Genomic DNA, 24,633 nt, shown 5'->3' with positions numbered 1-24,633 from the left:
CCTCACATTTATTCACAGCTGGGAAAATATTTACATATTATTTCAGATAATTTATTAAATTGATGCTGCTGTATTAAAATGTAACTGTTTCTGTTGGGCTGAGCTCTAATATTTCAGTTCAGATTCATTTTAAATGTCAAACTGATTCCTGATGTTTCTACATCTGTTCATCTTTACAGGTTAATAAAGTTTGTGGTTTTATCAATGATGGTTTATTGATCATTTATGATCAGAAGGTCAGAGATGTGGATGAACATCATTATTTAGTGAATTCAGCCTCAGTCTGTCTTGGACAGAAAGACATTTTATCAGATTTTATATCTGATTGTTTGTAGATATTAAGACATTTAATGATCCTAATATCAGAGTTTTATCAGCCTTCAGTCTCCAATCTGACCTTTGACCTTCTCTCTGCAGGTGTGGTTGGTGTCTGTGAAATGAACGCTGTGATTGGTTGGATGTGATGGTGGGAGGAGGAACTGCTGGTGCTTTTATAAAACACAGAAACTTTAACTGGACCAAACCATAGAAGAAGAAAGCAGACTTTACCATGAAGATCCTCAGAGTGGATCAGTAGAATATCAGCATCTGTCTGCAGTTTAGTGGCAACACAACTTTCACACCACAAACATCAGATCCAGAATAAAACATGGTTTCTTACATTAATCGTTGTATTCTGCATTCAGGATCCTGTAGAAAACCACAGAGCTCCTTCACTCCAGAATCTTTCAGGTTGTTTCCACTCAGGTCCAGTTCAGTCAGATGTTGGTTGGACTTCAGAGCTGAGGCCAGAGAAGAACAGCTGATCTCTGACAACCTGCAGCTCATCAATCTGAATAAAGAATAAAAGATGTGAGCTGAAGCAACAGGATGCAGGTTAAAACTGAAATATGAACAAATTAATAATAAAAATGTAGAAAATTAATTTGACTGAATGTAAAAGAAACATGATGAACTGATGTTTAATATCTGATCCAGTAAAACTGGTTTATAGAGTCCAAACCAGCAGAACCAGAACATGTTATTATGACGTGTTGTTAGAATATTTCAGTCGGGCCTTCAGTGGTTCTGGTCGGGAATTAAAATGGACTTTAAATATTAAAATAGTTCCATATCAGAGTCAAAGTGAAGGTTGGTTTATCTCAGGTATCTGGTAGAAACCTATGACCCTGTTGATCCACCAGGTGGCGCTGCTCTGCTGGTGATCAGGTTCTCAGCTCTTTGTTCTAAAGTCAAAGTATTTACTGAACTATGGGGACAGTAAATACTTGGAGAACTTGTTCTGGTTCGGTCCAGACCAGGGATCTTCAGCTCCAGGCCTCGATGGCCGGCGTCCTGCAACCTTCAACCCCTGTGTCCCTCATGAGGTCAAAGTTCAGCAGGACTCTGGAGAACCTGACTGCGTCCTGAGGGACAATTCATCACTTCATTCAGGTGTTGAAGCAGAAACATCTAAAGGCTGCAGGACACCGAACCTGGAGGCCTGGATTTGAAGAGTCCTGGTCTAGAAGCTGCTATGCTGCCTTCTGGCTGCCTGCATGTTGCCATGACAACAGCTCAGCCAATCACCAACAAGCAGACGTTGTGGTCCATCTACCTGCTGACATCCCAGCAGAGGATGGACAGCAGAGACAGAGGACAGCTGGAGACGAGGACCAGATGTTTGGTGCAGTGAGACACAGGCCTCCTTTACCACTGATCACATCTGATCATTATTGATCAATTCTGATCAGATCTGATCATCAGAAACACTATGGAGGTAGGCCTGTCATGATAACACATTTTGCTGAGCGATTGTCTAAAAAAATAATTGCAATAAATGATAATATTGTTTCAAGACCTTTTGACACTGATTTAATGGGAATGATTAATAATGCACGCTATTTCCTGCCATAGATAGATACACTTTATTTTCAAAAGAACACATAACACTGGAACTGATAAACTAAATAAACAAAACAACCAAAAACAAAAATAAAATGGATTCTCAGTCTCCATGAACAAAAAAAACGTACTTGAATAAAAACTAAACATAAAGATAAAGTGGAAATAAATACTGCATTCAACCAAAAGAGTGCAGATTATGAAGTCTGTATACTATATTGCCCTTCAGTAATCACTAGACAGCACTAGAAAGCTCTGTAATATATTAGAGAGTTTTGGTTTAACACAACATGTCAAACAAGCAACACACACTCATAGACACACACTGGACCTGGTTATCAGTAAGGGTGTGAATATTTCCAGTGTCTCTGTAACTGATGTCGTCTGTCGGATCACTTTGCTGTTATCTTTGAATGTTCTTTATCCATTAACCCACGTGGACAAAAAGCTACTATCACAAAACGTACTTTCACAGAAAACACAGCAGAAACATTTAATCAAATCTACTCTTCTTCCTCACCCTTAAGCTATAATGACATAGATAAGTTGGTAGATGACTTTCAGTCTAAACTTTCAGATATCATTGATTACATTGCCCCCATTAAAGTGAAGGTTGTGTCTGGTAGGAAGAAATCTCCATGGAGAAATGCACAAAGTTCAATCTGCAAGACAACTCTGCCGTAGGGACGAACGGAAATGGCGTAAAACTCAACTGCACGTTTATTATGACATCTACAAGGAAAGACTACGTAACTATCACTCACCACTAACACATGCAAGAGAGGCTTTCTTTGCGGATGTCATAAACAGAGAAGAACAGCTGATCTCTGACAACCTGCAGCTCATCAATCTGAATAAAGAATAAAAGATGTGAGCTGAAGCAACAGGATGCAGCTGTTAATGCTCGAGCATTAACAACGCTCGAGCTCTATTTTCTATTTGCTCACAAACCCTCCTATGACGTCACCACCTGAACTTCAATCTAATGCCGCCTGCAACAAGTTTTCCAGTTTCTTTTCAGAGAAAATTCAAAAGATCAGAGGATTAATCTGCTCATCCACTCCAAAACCAGTACCAATGCTGTGCCCAAACAAAAGAAATGCAGGAAAAATGACCCAATTTCAAAACTTCATTAACAAAACCCTAGAAGAAATTATAAGTCAGTGAAGCTCCAGTTCCTGCTGTCTGGATGTCCTACCCACACATTTCTTTAAGAAAGTTCTGCCTGTCGTTGCTAATGATCTGATCCAAATAGTAACTCATCACTCTCTTCAGGTGTTTTCCCCCAGGCTTTGAAAACAGCAGTTATTAAACCACTGATAAAAGAGAACAATCTAGACAAATCACTACTGCAGAATTACAGGCCGACCTCTGACCTCTGATTCATCAGCAAAGTTATTGAAAAAGCAGTTTTTAAACAATTAAATAACTTCCTAACAACAATGAATTGCTTTAACTCCTTCCAGTCTGGTTTTCGTGCTCACCACAGCACGGAGACGACCTAGTCAAAGTGTACAATGAAATCCATATAAATACAGACTGTGGGAGAACCACAGTGCTGGTTCTGTTGGACTTCAGTGTTGACCATGACATTTTACTGAATCGACTGCAGAGTTGGGTCGGACTCTCCGGTCCAGTCCTCCACTGGTTTGAATCTTACATAAAGAACAGGGATTTCTTTGTTTCAGTCGGAAACTTCTCATCAGAGAGGTCAAAGGTCACATGTGGGGAACCCCAAGGTTCAATCCTAGGACCCCTCCTATTCAATATTTATATGCTCCCACTGGCTCAGGTTATAGCAGGAAATAAGATCAGCTACCATAACTACGCGGATGATACACAGCTCTACATCACGATGTCACCAGGTGACCTTTGACCCCATCCAATCACTGAATAGGTGCTTAGAACAGATAAATGTGTGGATGAGCCAAAACTTTCTCCAGCTGAACAGACACAAAACTGAAGTTATTGTCTTTGAACCTAAAGAGGAGCGAACTAGAGTCAATGCGCAGCTTCAGTTATTAAAACTGAAAACCAGCAATCAGCCCGAACCCTGGGAGTAGTGATGGACTCTGACCTGAACATTCAGAGCCACATTAAGACAGTCACAAAGTCGGCCTTCTATCACCTGAAGAACATCTCCAGGATTAGAGGACTGATGTCTCAGCACCATCTAGAGAAACTCATCCATGCATTTATCTTTAGTCGCATTGATTACTGCAACAGCGTCTTCACAGGTCTGACTAACAAATCAATCAAACAGCTGCAGCTGATCCAGAAGCTGCTGCTGTTCTCACTAAAACCAGGAAGATAGAGCACATAACACCAGTTTTAAAGTCCCTACACTGGCTGCCTGTAGCTCAGAGAATAGACTTTAAAATACTGTTGTTAGTTTATAAATCACTGAATGGTTTAGCACCACAATACATTAAAGATCTGTTATTGCTGTACCAACCGTCTAGACCCCTCAGATCTTCTGGTTCTGGTTCTGCTCTGCATCCCCAGAACCAGAACCAAACGAGGAGAAGCAGCTTTCAGTTTCTATGCACCACAAATTTGGAACAAACTTCCAGAAAACTGGAAAACAGCTGAAACACTGAGAGCCTTTAAATCTCAACTTAAAACCCACCTGGTTAGAGTTGCTTATGGCTAAATTAGGATTACAGTGGGTTTTGATGTCTTCGATGTTTTTAATGTTTTTATCTTTAGTTTTTATCTATTTATTAAGTTCTTTTTATTTCTCTTTCTCACTGTCTACGTTTTAATGATGTAAAGTCCCCTGGAAAACATCCCAGTTAAACGACGTTTAACAAAATTTCTACAGGGTTTAGAGTCCCAGTTGACAGCGTTTCAACTAAAAACCTGGAGGTTGGAGTCCTTGTCAAACGGTGTTTTGACTTAAGTCCCAGAGGGTTAGAGTCCCAGTTAAACGACATTTAACTGAAGTCCTAAAAGGGGGTGCGGGTTTTAATGTTTTTATCTTTTTTAATCTTTTTCAAAATCTCTTTGTCTCACCGTTTATTCAATGTCACATGCTGTTTTTATTTTAATTATGTAAAGCACTTTGAAATGCCTTGCTGCTGAAATGTGTTATACAAATAAAATTTGATTGATTGATTGATTGATTGATTGATTGATTTATTGATTGATTGATTATGATTTTCATTCAGTCAGGACTTTACACTGCCTGTAGTCACATGCATCACAGGTAGATTCTAGTAAAGCATTGATTAATGCCTGATATTAAAATTAGTTAACTGAACTTGTAGCCATTATTTTGGGCTACAAGTCCAAAATAATGGCTGTGTGGCTGGACACCACACGGCACGATCGAACCCGATCAAAGCATTATACCTAGGATTTCTGTCGGCTAATGTGTGGTCCCTCAGGTTTTGAAAATGGGCCGACAACTCGTGTCGTGTGCGCTGGACATTACACTAAGGAAATGAGGAAGGGAGGGTCAGTGGAGAGCACTGGAGTTGAGCCTTTTTTCATTCAGTGTCATCAACAGAAAGGGGGGGGGGGGGCAGAAAGAGACGATAAAGCCAATAATTAAAATGAGGTTGATAGGTTTAATTTATCATGCGATTAATTGATTTATCATTTATCACGACAGGCCTAGATGGCTTTTCTCTGAATCAGCTCTAAAGTTTCTGATCAGTGACCTGATGAAGCGTCTCTGAGGCTCCAACCGACTGACAGACTGAAGAGACGGTTCTTCTCTGACCCGGTCCAACAGAACCACAGCTTCAGGACAAAGCTGAGCTGGAGGAACCGGCTGCTGCTGGCAGTTTTTATTCATGTTATAGTTTCTGTTTATGAAACATAACTGGTCTGGTCCTGGTTCTGGTTTTACTCTGGAGGAACTTTTCTTTATTAACGTGAAGAAGAAAAGAGAAATAAATCAATCTGATCATCTGAATCTTTTCAGAACAAACTGAAACATCTCCATCATTAATTATCATCATTTCACTTATTTTTGTTCATCAGTCCAAAACATTTTAAAGTGAAAAATAAAGATCAATTTTCTCAAAGTCTGAAAAAAGAAAATAATTTATTTACAAAGCAAAAGATTTTATAAATTATATTCTGACATTTAGAGCAGATTGTTTTTAAAGAAAACAGAATAAATGAAGATAAATAAATATTAAAGTATAAATAAAAGATTTTATAGGATAAATAGAGAAAACAAACCTCAGACTCTTCACTTTACTGACTGAACTCTGCAGGATCTCACACACTGGATTCAGTCCAGAGTCTGTAATGGTTTTATCTATGTAGATCTGACTTATTTCCAGTTCAGTCAGATGTTGGTTGGACTTCAGAGCTGAAGCCACAACTTCACATTCAGCCTCTCTGAGTTCACAGCCACCAAGTCTGTGATTAGAGAAGAAATAAAGTCAGTTCTGATTAAACCAGATAATCTATATGAACACATATGATAACATTGATATCATCTGATGATCATCTGGTCTTCACATCAATTTACTGAGTTTGATCATTTCATAACTAACATCCTGGTTCTGGTTCTGTTCAAAGATCCATTTAATAGAGAAGCTGAGCAACAGGTTCCAATAGTTCAGGCTTCATGTTCTCAGAACAACTGGAGGTTTTAGCGGCGGCCATCTTGGCTACCTGTTAGCAAACCTCCCTGTTTCTTCATGCTGAGCTCTGACTGCTGCAGCAACAATCTGGACCAGAAGCTCTTCATCACATGACTTTAAACAGGATTTTCATTGGAAGATGAAGGAACGGATGAAACCAGTGGAGCTGATATCCTAACAGACCCAACATGGTGGAGTGGATGGTGATGATCAGAAAATAGTTTCTATTCATCCATTTTCTAGACAAACTTCAGCTTCTAGGATCATGGCTCCTCTCTGTCTCCAGCAGCCAATGACTGAAAGGCAGGAGAAACTCTGGACAGGAGGACAATTCATCTGAGCAATCAGTGATTTTATTAGATATTAGAACCATCTGCAGTAAAACAGCAGAAGTCAGTAAATATCTTCAGGCCTCCATGTTAGGATCTGACTGCTGGATGTAAATGTGATCAAAGCTTCTTCATCTAATCCAACATCCAGATGAACTCCTGACACTAAACACGGCAACGAGTGTGCTTATACGACAGAGGGTAAAATGGTAGGAGTGGTTTTGAGTTGATCACCTGTTCAGGTTATTTTACCTTTGTTTACCTTTGTCTGTGGCTCATTACAGCTGCTGTAGTTTCTGAACGTTCAAACGACAGAATTTGACTAATTATCTCGTTCATTTGTGAGTTTAAGTTATTCACAACAAACATCAAATAGGAAAAATATATTTCATTAAGTATTTAACAAACAAATGGCTCCTACTGCAATAATTATGTGGAATTAAATTAGTTGTCTAAAATAAATATTAGTTTGGTTCTCTGGCATCTCGCTTTGAGCTCAAAGTCTGAGAGGCTTTTCCTCCATCAAACATGATATTTATTTTCATCTCTTATTTAGTAGAAATATTGATGCTGATGAGACTTTATCCAAAATAATAACCTTTTTCAACCTTTACAGCTCTGCTATTGAAAACGAGGCTCTAACATTCACAAATGACATTGAAATAAAATCCAGTCCAACATCTGGTTTGATTCCTCTGATCCTGTTGGAGGAAAAATATCCAAACTTCAGAAGATTTCAGACTGATAGGTTCTGAAATCTATCAGTCTGATAGATTTCAGACTGATAGAAATCAGTCTGAAATCTGATTTCAGACTGATTTGTATACCCGGAGGGGTATACAGAGTCCGGGTATGCACGGACTCTGCATACCCGTGCAGGGTATGCAGAGTCCCCCCGCTCCTCCTATCAGTCTGAAGTTTCTCATATTGAGGTCAAAGTTCAGATCTGCCATAACTGATTTATACCTGCTGGTTTACAAACAGCTTCTGACTGAGAAACCAGTAACCTCCTCCCAGTGTCAGAATCTCACTGAGGAAGAAACTTCATCAGGTTTTCTATCACTTCCATATGTCTGCTATAACTTTTGTATATTTGCATATACAGTTTAATTTCCAGTTTCTGTGGGTGAGTGGTAGATCTCAGCCGGCTGGTGAGAGAAAAAGTAGATCCTGGTCTCCAACAGTTTGGTCAGCTGCTCTAGAGTGATGCAGCTCATGTCTCTCCAGGTCTTTATGGACATTAACAGCTTCATAAAGGCTGCAGATGAAGAGCTGATGAGTAAAATGGTTCCAGCTCTGGAAGCAGATTCTCAGAGCTTTGGGAGGATCTGACAGAAACCAGGACTCCTCCAGAAATGATTTTTATGACAGCAGACAACAATCACTAATTTATTTATTTAACTTTTATTTCACCAGGATGATCGCCATTTCTATGCAACATTATCAGCACCGAGAGAAAGGCAAAAAATGGAGGGAGATGCACATTTTGTTGCTGGAAAATCAGGATCTATTGAGTTTCTGTCACCAAGTCAGATTATTATAAGCGACTCTGGACTTGTTTTTTCTAAAGTCGTTCGCAAATTTAATGAGTCTCTGGTTGCAGTTTTTTGGGTTTGTTTCTGAACGTGAAGTTTCTCATTTGGGTTTGGAAATAAGCAGAAACACATAATAAACCCCAGAATTTATCTGACATCCAGGTAGTTTTAGTCAGACGCTCCCTGTTCATCATTTCCCAGATGATCCGTCCTGCTGTGTCTTTGTTAATGTCAAGTTAATATATTTGCTGTGAATGACATCAAGCTTCACGTTGAGCTCCAGAAAACTGCAAACATCGAGACTAATATGAACAGCAATAAACGTGAAAACAGCCTGTAAAGTTGTGCAACTAAACGCCATTATAATCATTAATATTAAGATAAGTGTCACAAATCTGTGCAGAAGGTGATCTGAGCTGTGGAGCAGCAGGAGAAGCTCTGTGTGCTGCACTATGACAGCAAACACAGGGCTGTAACACAGAACCTGGAGGCTGGGGCAGGGAGGGGGGTGGGGGGGCTAAAATACTATTTAGTTTACAGATTATAGAGGAACACACAAAGATTACTACAGATTTTATGGTGTTGTAACCATTAAACAATCTGCCCTTCAGTTCAACCTTATAAGTGGAAACACATTGTTGATGTTACTATTATAAAATAACTTGTAATTAAGTTTTGGCAAAGCTTCATGTAACTTTCACAGGTGGTGGAGTGTTGTTGTTAGCAGCTGCTGAAAGTAACTAAAAAAGTTACTTTTAATGTAACTTAGTTACTTTTTCAAGGAGTAATCAGTAATCCGATTAAAATTACTTTTCCAAAGTCACTATGCCATCACTGATCTGGACTCACCGAGCCTTTCTGCAGTTTCTCACAGCTGGAACCAGTCTCTGTCGGCCCGATTCTGATGTGTTGTACTTCTCCAGGTCCAACTCATCCAGAACCTCTGACATCTGCAGCATGAAGGCCAGAGCTGAACACTGGATCTCTGAGAGCTTCTTCCCTGATTCCAGGAGCTGCTGGATCTCCTGAAACACTGAGAGGTCATTCATCTCCACCAGACAGTGGAAAATGTTGATGCTTCTGTCAGGAGAGATTTCATCAGAGTTCATCTCCTTCAGATTGTTGATGATTCTCTGGATGGTTTCTGGACTGATCTCTGTCTGACCCAGCAGGCCTCCTAACAGACTCTGGTTGGACTCCAGAGTGAGACCATGAAGGAAGCGGACAAACAGATCCAGGTGGCCATTTTTACTGCTGAAGGATTTATTCATGACTTTTTTCATGAAGCCCTCCAGAGATGTTTCATTACGCTCATCCAAATATGAATTATAATTAGAATAATGTTCCCTCAGGAACTTCTCCACCACCTCTGACTTCCTGCTGGTGAAACAGTGGAACATATAAACTGCAGCCAGAAACTCCTGGATGCTCAGGTGAACAAAGCAGTAAACTGGTTGCTGGAAGATCAGATTCTCTCTTTTGAAGATCTCTGTACAAACTCCTGAGTACACTGAGGCCTCTGTGACATCCAGACCACACTGCTCCAGGTCTTCTTGGTAGAACATGATGTTTCCTTTCTCCAGATGTTCAAACGCCAACCTCCCGAGCTTCAGAAGAACTTCCCTGTCAGCCTCCATCAGCTCCTGTGAACTTGTCTCATGTCCTCCATGGTACTTGTTCTTCTTCCTCTTTGTCTGGACCAGCAGGAAGTGTGAGTACATGTCAGTCATGGTCTTGGGCAGCTCTCTTCTCTGCTCTGAGGTCAACATGTTCTCCAGAACCGTAGCAGTGATCCAGCAGAAGACTGGGATTCCACACATGATGTGGAGGCTCCTGCAGGTCTGGATGTGGGAGATGATTCTGCTGGACAGCTCTTCATCACTGAACCTCCTCCTGAAGTACTCCTCCTTCTGGGCATCGGTGAAGCCTCGTACTTCTGTTGCCCTGGAAACACATGAAGGAGGGATCTGATTGGCCGCTGCAGGTCTGGTAGTTATCCAGATGAGAGCCGAGGGAAGCAGGTTCCCCCTGATGAGGTTTGTCAGCAGAACGTTGACTGATGACTTCTGTGTGACGTCAGAAACCAGCTGCCTGCTGTTGAAGTCCAGTGAAAGTCTGCTTTCATCCAGGCCATCAAAGATGAAGAGCAGTTTGCAGACAGCCAGCTGCTCTGCTGGGAGCTTCTGGAGTGTTGGATGGAAAACATGGAGCAGCGAGAGAAGACTGTGCTGCTGATCTCTGATCAGGTTCAGCTCCCTGAATGACAGCAGAACCACCACACTGACATCTTGGTTCTCCAAGCCCTCGGCCCAGTCCAGAGTGAACTTCTGCACTGAGAAGGTTTTTCCAACACCAGCGACGCCGTTGGTCAGAACCACTCTGATGGCTCCATGTTGGTCAGGGAAGGATTTAAAGATGTCATGGCAGCTGATTGGAGAGTCATGGAGGTTCTGGATCTTGGAAGCTCTCTCCAGCTGCTTCACCTCATGGTGGGTATTAACCTCTTCACTCCATCCCTCTGTGATGTAGAGATCAGTGTAGATCCTGTTGAGGAAGGTTCTACTTCCTGTTTCATCACTTCCTTCAGTCACACATTCACATCTCCTCCTCAGACTGATCTTATGTTCCTCTAGAACCTCCTGCAGAACAACATTTGCTGAAACAAAGAAGAAAAAACACAAGTAAAATAAAAACCAAACATCTGAAACAGAATATTGTCCGATTATCAAACATCACATGTCTGTCTCTGTTCAGTGATCATAGTCTGTTCTATGTCAGTATCAAATTCACAAATCAGATCAGATGAGTGAATCCTGACAGAAACACATCCATTCAATGATTGAAGCAACATGAACTCTTCTGCATCATGTCACCATGTCCTCATTTCATTTCTATCTGATCTTCTCCCACAAACAGCAGCTTCAGAAGAAAGAGAGGAAGAAAGATGTTTCCTCCCAGCATTTTTCAGCAAAAATAAAGAACATCTAGAGAAAAACCTTTAATCTGGCAGAGAAACAGCTCATTGTATCTGGCAGTGTTCATGTTAATATGGCATTTCTCTGTCAGAGAGTGGATTGGATGGTTTTAAAGAACAATAGTAGTTTGAAAATGACATGGGACAACAGATTATTAGAATTATTACAGGGTTTCCCCCAGTGTATTATAGACCTGGGGGGGGCGCCATGCTATACATGCCCCCTGCCAGGTTAAGCCTTGTGTGTTTTTGTTTTATTAGAAAGAAAATAAAGGGGCTTTTTAATAATTGTTTTTTTTCTCTCTCTTTTAATAAGCTGGAATGCAAGTGTCTCTTCTGTGTTTAGTATTTCACTGGCAGGGCAGAATTATTCCTGAAAGAAAGATGGGTTTATAGTTTTTATAGTTGATGCATTGAACAGGAAACTCAGACCAATCACTCTGCTGGTGCCTCTCCATGGTTGCTGCTTTGTGCATGCTGTCACGGCTTCATCTCTGTAGTTTACCTCAACGCGGATCGCCCATATAGGCTTACCTATGTGGACATTTGTATCAACCCCCGGTGAGGATGAGGATCCATGTTTCTTTGTAGAATTCATCAAGGTAGGAGTCAAGTTTAAATCCACTGTGTTTGCTCTGCTTGGGCCACTCAATGTGAACTGCAAATGTCCTCATTGAGCAGCACTCAGTGTTCACAGGTAAACATTTAGAGGTGAGCGAGCAGCGAGAATATTTCTTTATGAACAAAGTATTATGTCCGACATGTGTGTTTACGTCTCAACATGCTGACTCTGTCTGCGTGGATAAAGTTTGAGATCCCGGTTAGCCGTGGTGTTAATGGACGGATGGTTCAGCCCATGGAGATAAAGGTAGTTTTTTTTATATAGCACATTTTCAGCAACAGGGCTATACAACGTACTTGACATGAATTAAAAGGAAATACAAACAAAATAACAAACCAAAGGACAGAGCAAAAAATATAGAAATCTCTGCATCTAAATAGTGAGTTCTCTACAGTTTCTTAAAAAACAAAGACGAATAAACTAGAGCCTCTGGATTCCAAGTTTGTTCTAATTCCTTTTCGGGGTTAAAAGTGAGTACTCCACAGTTTCTAACAAAGTAAAATAAGAAAGAGGAAAGGACACATTAGGGCAAATGGCAACATTCGGATATAACAAAGACATGAGTGAAGGTGGTGACATCACAGGGCCATGAAACCACGTTGCTCAGCCTCCCAGCAGAAGTCTGATAAGATGTTGTTATCACGGAATGTCCTTGGGAGAGCTCAGCTCCACAGCTGCATGGATAACAGGAAGGGCTGAGGTGGGAAGGAGTGTTATGTTTACATATGTTCAAGGAGATTGGAAATATGCAGCCCTTCCAAGGCAACACGGGGAAAGCCAATTCAGAATGTCTTAGGTCGGGTAGATTATGAATTTCAGTCTCCCATAAAGTCTCACCGATAGATCTCAGTTCCCAATCATTAAAATTAGGTTGGTCGTTCCACTGAACCGAAAATAGCAACTTCTCCAAGATCGATTCTAACTCGTTAGTGAGTTTTAGAGTCCTCAGCTTTGCTGCAAGTCTCAGCAAGTCTCACATCCAACTTGTGTCTCTGTCCACACCAACAGTCTGAGTGTTTGCTAGTTCGGCCAAGTTCATCACAAATTTGTCAATAATCCAGGAATGCACAAGCTCCAAACAGCAGAAATCCTGTTATGAATAAATCCAGGGTGAATCCCGTCGGATGTGTCCTCGCAGGACAAGAGGCTTTCCTGTGCCCAGACTTCTCGTCAAGAAAATTTGATCAATTGCATTGAGAGATTGGTTGACCAGATCTATAATTTGTAGATTCGGAGTATGTGCAAAGAAAGACTCGAAAAATATAGAAAAAGAGAAAAACAGAGCAAGCAGGGAAGGCTTGGGCAGGGAGGGAGCAGAGGAAAAAATCGTCCGCCTTCACTGAGAGCAATAGAGAAAAAAACTCCTGCTTTCACGCTTGCTTAGTGACTAGTGAAGCATGCTGGTTTATTTTTTATTTTAGTTTATTTTTTAGAGGTGACACAATGCTTTGCCTTCATAAAGTCAGGTAGAGTTGATGCACAAGGACCAGAACAACTCGTCCTATAAAACTCAGGCAACCAAAACAGTTTCTGTGACGCTTATTAAAAACTCAGACCTGGAATAAAAGAGCTACTAAAGCCACATAAATTAAATCTCCCGTTCGTTTGTCCCTCTACATCCAGCAGCAGAGATGCGTTGTGCAGTGGGTCAAGCTCATAATGCAGGGCCGGTCCAATGCTTTATGAGGCCTTGAGCAGAATTTCATTTAGGGGTCCCTCTTCCCAGGTGAAAAAAGTATACTTTAGTATACTTCAAACATACTTAAATTTGTGAAAGTACACTTTAAGTATACTAATTATTAAGTGTACTACATATAAGTATATCTGAAGTATACTAAAAATACACTTGTACCAATTTCGAAATTAGTACTTTAAACACACTTAAACATAATTGTACCAAAATACACTTTTAATATTAAATAAAAGTATACTTTAAGTGAACAAAATATGAATGAATATGTATGAATTTTTAAGTGCCTTAATAATCTTTTACTATTTATTAAAATTGCATACAATAAAAAAGGATAATCATGATGTAATTTTTAAGAAAGTACCCAATCAATTTTCAGATGCGTGATGTAAAACCTTATAATCAACAGCATTAGCTCCAGTTCATACTCCAGACCAGATGGTGGCGGTATTGCAAACTTTCATTTATTTAAAAAACGCCACAACGAGAAGAAAATACTTGAACGCAGGGAAGATAACGGACGCTGTTCAAATTCTCCATTTTTACTCGCATAATATTGCCTTAAAAGTAGAAAGGGCCTTGACAATAGTTACTAATTTTGGTAAATTCAAGCTGGTGACGTCCTAGTCCGAGTTGGACGACAACACAACGGGACAGCAACCAATGGAAATGAAATGTGTCACAAAAGGAGCCCGGAGGGACGAAGGCTGCTAAGTGTTGCTAGCTGGTGGTAAGTTTGCTTATTAATTATCTTTGTTTAATTATAAACACATCGTCTTCATGATGTAAGTTTATTTTTTCACTGAGGAGCTAGCTACATTTTCAACAACAAAAACTGCTGTTACCAACACCAAGTGCTTAATAAACATGATTTGATTTAAAGATAACTGGACAGCATTTTTCTCTTCTTGTTAATCTAACATTTCTCTTTCATACATTTTATTTGTTGTTGACTTTCAGGACCCTGTAAGTGACCTGTCCAGGATGAGCCCTGCCTCTCAGAAATGTTTTTCCACCCCAGGCATCCGGTCCCAATGATCATCAGTTCTGATGACGTCACATACATGGCGAGTCCACGTCTTAAACTTGTATTATTTTTTTTATTTGCCATTTTTCTGTTCTCTTTAAATACAAATGCTTTCTCTGTTTAATTGCTCTATTGTTCTTTTTTGTAGGTTTCTGTAAGGTGCAGTGACTGGGACTGTTCTGTCGTCGATCCATTGGACAATTTTAAAATGTCGGTAATAAAACAAAATATTTGAATTACCTTGGGCATCTTGTGTAATTAATCTTTCCATGTAATTTTAGCCTAAAACAATATAAGTACTGTAGTACATGACATGTACAAAATAGGTCCGTAGGAATAAAGACTTTCACGAGTAATTAAAATTGTAGTTTATTATCAGTAGCAGGAAATCAAAAATAAAAATTAAGTGTAATTTAAATACATTACTAAATACATTACTTTAAAATATATTTGAAGCATATTAAATATATTAAATATATATTTTTAATATAATTCTGAGACAGAATTATTACACTCAAAATATAATAATTATATCAAAATATAATAATAAAGCTCTGAAATATATTTGAAAAGTATACTTTAAGTACACTTGAAGTTGTTCCAAAAAAGTACGTATAGTATACTAAAATATACTATTAGTTGTAATTTAATACTATTTAAATACTACTAAAGTATACTAAGCACAAAATTAGTTGTTCCAAAATAGTACAGTTTAAGTACATCGATTAAAGTATACTAAAGTATGTTAAAATTTAGTATACTAAAGTATACTTTTTTTCACCTGGGTTGTTGCAAACATCAGCACCACTAACAGCATTTCACCATGGATTTAGTGAAATCTGGGAGAGGCTGTTTAGTTTAAGCGACTGAGCCGTCAAATGTAATTGAAGTTTTCTAAGATGCATTAATGAACAGCTAAAACTCAAAGATTAAACTGAGACCATCAGATGGTTGCTATGGTAACAAAGCAATCTCACTATGAAGATTGTTCTTTGAACTTTTACAGAGTAAATTTCCCAGCTCATAAATATATAAGAATAGTGATCTTCATAAATGATTGTGTCACTAAAATGATTTATGTTATGAAAAAATTTATGTTTATTTCTAACAGGATTATGTATTTTAAGTTGTTTGGTTCACGTTTTGAGATTTGTGTAAAATGATTATATTTTATTTCATGTCTATTTTTTGTTGGAAGTTATCGCGAGATTTGTGTATATGTGTCACTCTAAAAAGTGTTTTTGGCTGTAGTTCATCTTATGGACTTATTTACATTAATTTAACTTAATTCTTTTGCTTTTGCTATGACAACTTACTTTTTTGTGTTCATTCAACTCAAAACTTACAAATCTTTAACCTGAAGGAACTTTTCACTTTGACTTTACTTAAAACAATTGAGTTCAACGCCAGTTTTGTATCCTAAGTCTGACCAACTCAATTTATTATGATCATCCAACTCAATTCACTAAGTTCTTCCAACTCAATTTGCTAAGTTTTTATAACTTAATTCATAAGGGGGTTTAACATGACAAATTTAAGTCATTCTTACTCAAATCATTTATTTTGTTCTAATAAACATTTAAAATCTCTTTGATTTAATTCTACAGAAAGTCAACTCAAACTTTTAAGAAGTTCCAAACTAAATTTAAATAATCTTTTTACAGTGTCATCTAAATACACAAATCTTTTCCTTAAATAACCTTTTTCACTTTGACTTTACTTGAAATAATTCAGTGTCCCATGTCTGACACAATGACTCTTACGCTTACAGGGACACATTCCCAGTAAGCGACTGTGGCTCTGTGGATAGAGCAGTCGCCTTGTAATCGGAAGGTTGACGGTTCGACTCCAGCTTCCTCCTGCTGTATGTTAATGCGTCCCCTGGGTACTAAATCCCAAGTTGCCAACCAATCTGAGCATTAAATACATGTATGAATATGTGCTTTCAGTGGTCAAAAGTGCTATTTAAGTTTATTTACCATTTTTGAAGTAAACTAAATGATTTGGGTAAGACTGACTTAACAAATTGAGTTGGGTGATTATAATATATTGAATTGGTTAAACTTAATAAATTTAGTTGGATAAACTTAATTGAATTGCTTGTTACCTACAGAAGCAATTCAATTAAGTTGGTTCAACTTTTTTCTTTTTAGAGTGTGTGTTGCGAGACTTGAATAAACAGAGAAGGAGCAGAAGCCTTGTGTCTCATGTAGCTATTAAGGTATTTTGTAATTATGTTTGTAATATTTTGTAAATTTATTGGTTATGGTGTTTTAATTACTTAATATTTTAATTTAGAGTGGACGACGAAGTATTAATCTGCTAAAGACCTCCGAAGTGGCAGGCGGCCACGAGGTAACTTTGTTAAAGCATGTGTCACCTGTCTGTCTGTAGATGTATCTATGTCTGAAGCTTTGTGTTTTATTTCTATAGTTTTCATGGCATTTAATAAGAGCCCGTCTAAATGAAGCTGTGCCAGTGTGTCACTTTGGATCTACGATGATAGTTATTTTAATTGTATTTTTATTTTTTTGTTTGTTTGTAAGATTCTATAGTTGAGGGTGTAAGTATTGTCAACAATGTTTCCTTCCCTCTTTCTGTAAAAGCAGCAGGTTGGTTTTCCCACCTTCTTGCCTCCATGCACTGCAGAAGCCAAATATATGATATATTTCCTCTTTGGTCACTAGGTGGCGCTGTAGGCTCAAGAATCTGAGTCAGGGGGCAACAGGTAGCAGGCAGGTGTTGGACTCAGAAGAACAGCAAGTTTTTTGAGCGCTGTGTGATCACTGTTGTTGTTTCCTTTTGGAGTTTCTGATTCTGTTATTCATCTAGTCAGAGTTGAATAAAGTGGTGAATTTCTGTAAAGATCCTGGGACTGACTTTTACACACCATAACAGGAACAACATTAGCTGCATAGCATGTCACTAGTGCAGAACTAGGCTGCCGAGTTCATGCATCAAAATGACCATTAGATTTAATAAGATGTTCAGTTTTAATACAATCAGCACAAAGAGATGAGAACAGAGGCACTTTAAAGTAAAACTATTTACAGCAGCTGGAAAAACACAGATTTAGTTGACAGGAAGATTTATAAAACCTTAAATGTCCAAATCCCAACTAAAGACGTTGAATTGGTCCAACAGACGACAGAAGAAGCTCTGATTGGACGTGTTCAGTCTCACCTGGAGCACAGCTGCTCTGATTGGCTGTCAGCAGTCCAGCTCCTGTTCTGGGTCTTTCTCCACACTGGGGGCACGAGGAGGGTCCAGATGGAGCAGACAGGTCCCAGTAGGACCTGATGCACCGTCTGCAGAACCAGTGACCACAGCTGGTAGAGACCGGATCCACCAGAACCTCCTGACACAAAGCACAGCAGGACGGCTGCTCCTCCTCACCAACGCTGCTCCTCTTCCTCCCTCTGTGAAGACATTTCTTCATCACTGAAATAGTTCACTAACAACAGGCTGGAGCCGTCCTGGTACCAGAAGCTGAGTCAGAACAGAACCTCAGAACATTGATGATCTCTGGTTGAAGTGTTTCATTATATCTGGTGTTCTGATGGATCTTTCTCTGGTTGTGTTTGTCCGTCTGAATCTTTATTCTGTCTGAGTAGAAAACTGTTTCCATCAGAGGCTCAGAGACCAAAATCTGATTCTGATCTGGATTCCAGTGTAGAAACATGGATCATTATTTACTGGTGGAGCTCCAGTAAACTGGATTCAGGTCCAGTTTGCTTTTATCTAAGAACTTTATAAAGAGCCTTGAACTGTGACAGAACATTATTTGGACATGTTAGCAGAGAAACAAGTTATTAAATTTGTCTTATCTTTTGCTAAATCTGACTTCATGATGATTCTTTGGACTTTTGTTCTGTTTTCACTTTGTAGTTTTATTGTCCTGGTTAATTGATTATAGTTGTAGTTTAAGATGATTTAAAAACTCAGGAATTTAAAACTGAAAGTCTTCTTGTGCCGACCCCACATCACTCTGAGACTCCTGCTGGTGAGGAAAGGCCTTTTAAAATCCAAAAGGAGATTAAAGGATTTCTCAAACATTTATGAAATAATTAAAGTAAAAATTCAGGGATGTTTTTAATGAGGGAATAAAATTATAACAGTCTGTCTGGAACTTAATGACATTTTCTGGGATTTAATATTTGGGCCATTTTGGAGATTGTTTTACTTATTAACAAAATATCAAAGTTTTATTGAACTTTATTCTCTCCCTTCTTAACTGTTATTGTTCCCACAGACACCAGGGGCCTCATGTTTAAAGCGAATGCACAAAAAATGTGCGGCACCAAATTTTACACACAAGTCGACATGTAGAAAAATGAACATGACGTGAAAATTTATGTAAATATACACAAACTTTGACCTGCTGTGAAAATGTGCAGCAGCCACACAAACTTTTTCTGTGAACATCAAACTACAAAGAGTCAAAACTCACTAAATACTGAAATATGACATTCAGTTATTTAGACCAAGAATCATCAAACCTGATGTTTGTTCATGATTTTAATATTTTATTGTTTAAACGATGAAACTGAACTGCATTTAACCTCAGACAATAAGCTAACACACACACACACACACACACACAGAAAATAAAGAAAACAGAAATAAAAGGATGTGAAAACCTCACTAGGATGTAAATAATACTTTTCCTCAGTTTTTGTCTCATAAAGATGTAACTCATCGGTCTGAATGCATCTATGCAGTAATTTCATTCTCACTAAAAATAAAACATGTTGGATCAGCAGATTAACTCCAAACAGGTTTGATTATTTCAGGTGATCAGGTGTGGAGACAATCACAGGTAAACATGATTTCTCTATTTGAATAAACGTCACTTTCCCACTCAGAGACTCTCTGACTGTCAGGATTTGGTTGTTTCTGTGTTTATTCAGGTTTCTGTTTCTATGGAGTCTCTGAGTTTCCGTTTCTCCCTTGATTAGTTTCACCTGTTTCTTGTTTCCCCTGATTGTCTCCCTGTATTTTAACCCACCTGTGTTCCTGGTTCCTGTCGGGTCCTTGTCTAATCTGTCTGGTCAAGTCATCTTCAGTTGCATTTCCAGTTGCTACCAGTTGTGAGCATTAGCCTTCTGCTCATCTGTGCTGCCTGGATTATTGTGTTTCTGGATCATTAAATCATCACTTCTTCATTTCAACCTCAGCGTTTTCCTCACCACCTCTTCACTGCACATCATGACCGACTCTCTGTCTGTCGTTATTCTGGCTGAACGTTCTGCTGCTCAAACAGCCATTTGCACTTAGATCTCTTTATTTTGTTTTTTATTTTAATTTTTAATTTCTTCTTTAAAATGTATTTATTTTTTGTGAAGTGACCTTATGTGCCCTGAAAGCACATTTTAAATAAAAAATATATAATTATTATAAATAATTATACTGCTAAAAACAAGGACATTGCCATGGTTACTGCTTCACATGGTGGCAGACTTCTGGGTATTTAATTTACATTAATATGTGTTTATGCTAATTTACATTAATATGTATTCATGGAGGCGACAGGCCGACCAGCAGCTGCTTTATTTCCTATAAATTGATTTATAAAGGAAAGGTCAGCAGGTTTGTACGTACGGTTTTATACATCCTCATTTTTTGTGCGCTGCACTTTTCTAAATTTGTCCGTGTTGGAGTGAAATCTGCTCTCTCTTTTCTACATGAGGCCCCAGACCTCAGTGGAACATGGAAGCTGCTGGAGATTCATAAAGACACAAAGGAAACTATTTAGTTTTTCCTCCAGTTTGTTCTGTTCTCTCTAAGATCAGAACTGAAACAAGAACTAAAATGATTTAAAATGATGTTTTGGTCTCCATGAATCAGTTTCTAAGCTGAAATCAAAGTTTAAATCCTGGTTGGTCTCTGCAGAGTCACAGGAATCAGTTAGAAACTGGTTTCTTACTCTGATGGTTCTGGTTCAGTACTGAAGTCTGGATTGTGATCCTTGGACCGGTCACTCCTCCTAGAGGGACAGACGGATCCTGCAGGTTCTGCTCTCAGTCTGAGGTTCTGATCTCTGAAACACAAAATATTATTCAGATCAATTACTGAGAAACTCTGAGATAAAAACATGAAGAAGATCTGAAGACAAACTGCTGCAGAGAAGCAGAAGGTTTAAAGTTCTGGATCATCAACCTGGATCACTGGTACCAGTGTTCCCAGTATATAGACTGGTCCCAGTGTTCCCAGTACATAGACTGGGCCCAGTGTTCCCAGTATATAAACTGGGCCCAGTGTTCCCAGTATATAGACTGGTCCCAGTGTTCCCAGTACATAGACTGGGCCCAGTGTTCCCAGTATATAAACTGGGCCAAGTATTCCCAGTATATAGACTGATCCCAGTGTTCCCAGTATATAGACTGATCCCAGTGCTCCCAGTATATCGACTGGGCCCAGTGTTCCCAGTATATAAACTGGTCCCAGTGTTCCCAGTATATAGACTGGTCCCAGTGTTCCCAGTATATAGGCTGGTCCCAGTGTTCCCAGTATATAGACTGATCCCAGTGCTCCCAGTATATCGACTGGGCCCAGTGTTCCCAGTATATAAACTGGTCCCAGTGTTCCCAGTATATAGACTGGTCCCAGTGTTCCCAGTATATAAACTGATCCCAGTGTTCCCAGTATATAAACTGATCCCAGTGTTCCCAGTATATAGACTGGTCCCAGTAAAGAAGTTTCCCTCTCTCAGTGGGTTTATCTCTGAATTGTTGCTCTCTAAAGTTCTGGTTGTTTCTGTTTCCATGGATCGTTTCCATCCATCTCTGACTCACTGAAGCCTCATTAAAACTCCTCTGATTGGCTGACGTTCCTCATGTCTACTCAGCTTTAAGTTGGCAGAAAAATTAAGTTTCTTTTATTTATTTGCTGAAGATAAACAAGTTAATATTAAATAAATCTGTGTGGAATCACATGAATCAGTTAGAAACTGGTTTCTTACTCTGATGGTTCTGGTTCAGTACTGAAGTCTGGAGGTTTTTTTGCAGACCAGTCACTCCTCATAGAGGGACAGACGGATCCTGCAGGTTCTGCTCTGTCCTGCTTTAGGTCCAAATCCTCCATCTTCTGGATCTCAGTGAGTCTGAAAGAGAAACCAGTACCAGTCAGTTCCCAGTGATCCAGTCAGCAGGAAGTTGATCCCATCATGTGTTCAGAGGATCAGAGGAACCTGATCCAGCAGGAACCATCTGGGTTTGAATTGTTCTCTCCTTCACTTCTTCAGGACCTTCTGATGTCTGCTGGCTGATCCAGAACCTCCTGGAGAACTTCTGACTTTATTAACAACATTTAAAACCTGAACTGGAATCATGTTCCAGGTCTGCAGAAACATCCAGAGTGAGGTCAGATGTAGTGAATGAAGGAGTGAACATTTCCTATGAAGTGGTGAAGTGTTGGTCCTGAACAGATGGGCTCAGTTAAAGCAGCGGTTCTGAAACCTTTGGGGTCCAGACCTCCGTTAGACGGGCTGCCAGTCCTCCTGCTGAGAGGCGGTTCAGTCAGAGAGGCAGGAATATGTGGAAGGAATATTTTCCAGACGGACCGACAATCAGAGAGATTCAGGATCAGGTGATCCATGGAGATCAAGAGGAGGATCTGATCTCTCAGCTTCCAGCAGATCTGTTCAGGTTTCCACTTAGAGAGACAAAGAGTTTCTCACTGCTGCAGGAGAAACAAGAAGTCCAACTGGAAAAGAAACAACTCAGAGAGGAGGAAGAGGGAAATCTGTTGAGTTTAAATCTGCTTTGACTCCACAGATCAGAGAAACTTCAGTTTCTGATGAACCCCAGACTGCAGAGGAAGGAGAGATGTGTCACATTTTAGGATTTAAATACTCAGATAAAGCAGTTTAACAGGATGGAGTGTTATGGACACACTAAGGAAACATGAACATATGAGAATAGAGTCAGAATATTACAACTTTATTCTGGTAATATTATAAATTTCTTCCAAAAATATATTATGGTTTTAATACTCTGTCATAGTTTAAAGTGTTTTTGTTCTGGTTTTTCCTACTAGGATAAAACCAGTTCTGCTCTTTAAAAGACTCATTAAGTTCTTATTTAGTTTATATTCATGATCATTAGGGTTAAATATTTCTCACATGAAATATAAATGTGTTTCCTCGTGTAACAATAATTTATGAGCAGCAACGATTCACAATAAAGTCTCATTTAAATTAATTTAATTTTATGTGTAAATACTTTCTTGATCAGCCCTTAAATTAAAATAAATCCAGTAAAGCTCGACCCCAACAAGGATCCATGACAGACGATCTTCTATCCGTCCCACCGAGAGGCGAAGCGCAGATCGATGCTCTACGGTAGGAAAATCTGACAGTGCACCACCTGTTCCAGTCCAGGTGGAGGTGGTGGAGTGTGTAGGTGGACAACATCAGACTCCTGGACATCCAGGTCACCTCGGACCCGACCTGGTCACTGAACACCTCTGTTCTGACGAGGAAGGCCCAACAAAGACTCTTCTTCCTCAGGAAGTTGCAAAGGGCGGGACTTCCTGCTCAGCGGCTCCAGAACGTCTACAGAGCCGTGATGAAGAGCATCCTCTGCCTCAGCAGGACTGGGTGGGACGACAACAACCCAGGACCAAAAGGACTTGGCCCGGGTGGTGAAAACGGCCCAGTGGGTCGTGGGATCAGGTACCGAACCTGGACCTGATATCTGCTGGCCGACTGCAGAGGAAGGCCAGTTGGTTGCTGCTGATGATCCACAAACTGTTGGTACCGTCTGGAAACGCTGCAGGTTCATAAAGTGAACAACCACTTCATGGATAAAGATGAGCTTTTTCCCCAGAGCTGAGAATCAATCTGTCCACCTTCATCCTCTCGGCCCCCTGCAGACACACCCACAGCCTCATGCTGCCCCCTAGGGGCTGATTAAGACTTTATTTATTCATCTATTGATCACTGAGGCACCACTCAAGTCATTATGTTCTAGAAACATAATAATAAAAACCTTCTGTCTTAAAACGACAAGTTATTTCTGTCCTCCGTCTCAAAATGGAGCCTGAAGAACAAAGTTAGTTTCAGTTTCTATTTCACTCAGTAACATGACTTCTGTGTTTTCATCATAACAGAAGCGTCTAAAATCGTCATTTGATTTGTGGAATAAATATTTACAGTTAATAGTTCAGATTTTAACTATAAAGTAAAAAAAACGTTCAATATTTCTATATTAAAAGGTTCTGTAGTCAGAGGAGTTCAACTACATTTCCCATGATGCTCTAGTGGCTCAACAAACCTGTTGATCAACATTGAGATCATAACGTCCAACAGGCCGCTGTCTGACAGGCGTCGACACTTAAAGTCGTTTATTTCCAGAGGAAAAGTGACAAACTTTCTCTTCAGAGCTTTAAATGACAGCAGAGCAATAAAATATCTGACATTAAACCAGTTTTACACAAACAGAGAGATTATATTTAAACAGCGGAAGTTGCTGCTCAGATTAGTTCAAACTGACTGAAAGGTTCGGTCTGTTCTGGCTTCTCTGACCCGGAAACAGAGAAAAGCCTGAAAACGGGTCAGAACCAGTTTTATATAAAGTGTGTTTACTCACTGGATCTGCTGCTGAGACGTCTGGGTCACAAAGTGGAGAACAAAACTGATAGAAAACTTTCAGTTTATGAATCAGCTGACTGTGTGTTCATGCGCAGGTGATCTGCTTGATACAGGTGAGGAGGAGGAGCTCACCTTCTGATGTGTACACTGTAAAAAGAATCTGTACAATTTAAAGTAATTTTTTTAAATACCAACAGTTACAGACTGTAACATCCAAAATATTATAATACAGTACAAAATACATGGAATTATCAAAACTTAAGAAACATAAATTTTACATAATTTTAACAGTTATTAAATATAGAAAACAGAAATGTATTGTGAAAATATTAGAAGTTGTAAAACTCATTGAAAAATACTGTAATATTTTTCAATA

The 24,633-nt window shown here is 39.3% G+C and overlaps 1 protein-coding gene across 5 annotated transcripts in view; it reads right to left on the bottom strand.

Moving 5' to 3' along the window:
• The window catches only part of LOC106903452 (NLR family CARD domain-containing protein 3-like), a 28,659-nt gene extending 4,295 nt beyond the window's left edge, over nt 1–24,364 (bottom strand). The window contains exons 1-7 of one of the 5 annotated variants that reach the window (XM_088001421.1): nt 24,256–24,364; nt 21,627–21,767; nt 20,592–20,705; nt 17,849–18,084; nt 9,202–11,008; nt 6,079–6,261; nt 662–832 (exon numbers count right to left, since the gene is read on the bottom strand). In XM_088001421.1, the coding sequence (XP_087857547.1) occupies nt 662–832; nt 6,079–6,261; nt 9,202–11,008; nt 17,849–18,084; nt 20,592–20,705; nt 21,627–21,748 (2,633 nt within the window). In that variant the 5' untranslated portion in view covers nt 21,749–21,767; nt 24,256–24,364. Of the gene's footprint in view, nt 1–661; nt 833–2,625; nt 2,735–6,078; nt 6,262–9,197; nt 11,009–17,848; nt 18,085–20,591; nt 20,706–21,626; nt 21,768–24,255 lie in introns of those variants that run through there. The other 4 variants (XM_088001423.1, XM_088001422.1, XM_088001424.1 and 1 more) reach the window with 4 other exon arrangements.
• Nucleotides 24,365–24,633: the final 269 nt, after the last annotated feature.

The sequence above is a fragment of the Poecilia mexicana genome, unplaced genomic scaffold, assembly GCF_051168715.1.
Source record: "Poecilia mexicana isolate PSO_F unplaced genomic scaffold, ASM5116871v1 scaffold_20, whole genome shotgun sequence".
In the NCBI taxonomy this organism is placed as follows: domain Eukaryota; kingdom Metazoa; phylum Chordata; class Actinopteri; order Cyprinodontiformes; family Poeciliidae; genus Poecilia; species Poecilia mexicana.
Note: the sequence above shows the minus strand (reverse complement) of the source record. Positions and strands in the feature narration are given on the sequence as shown.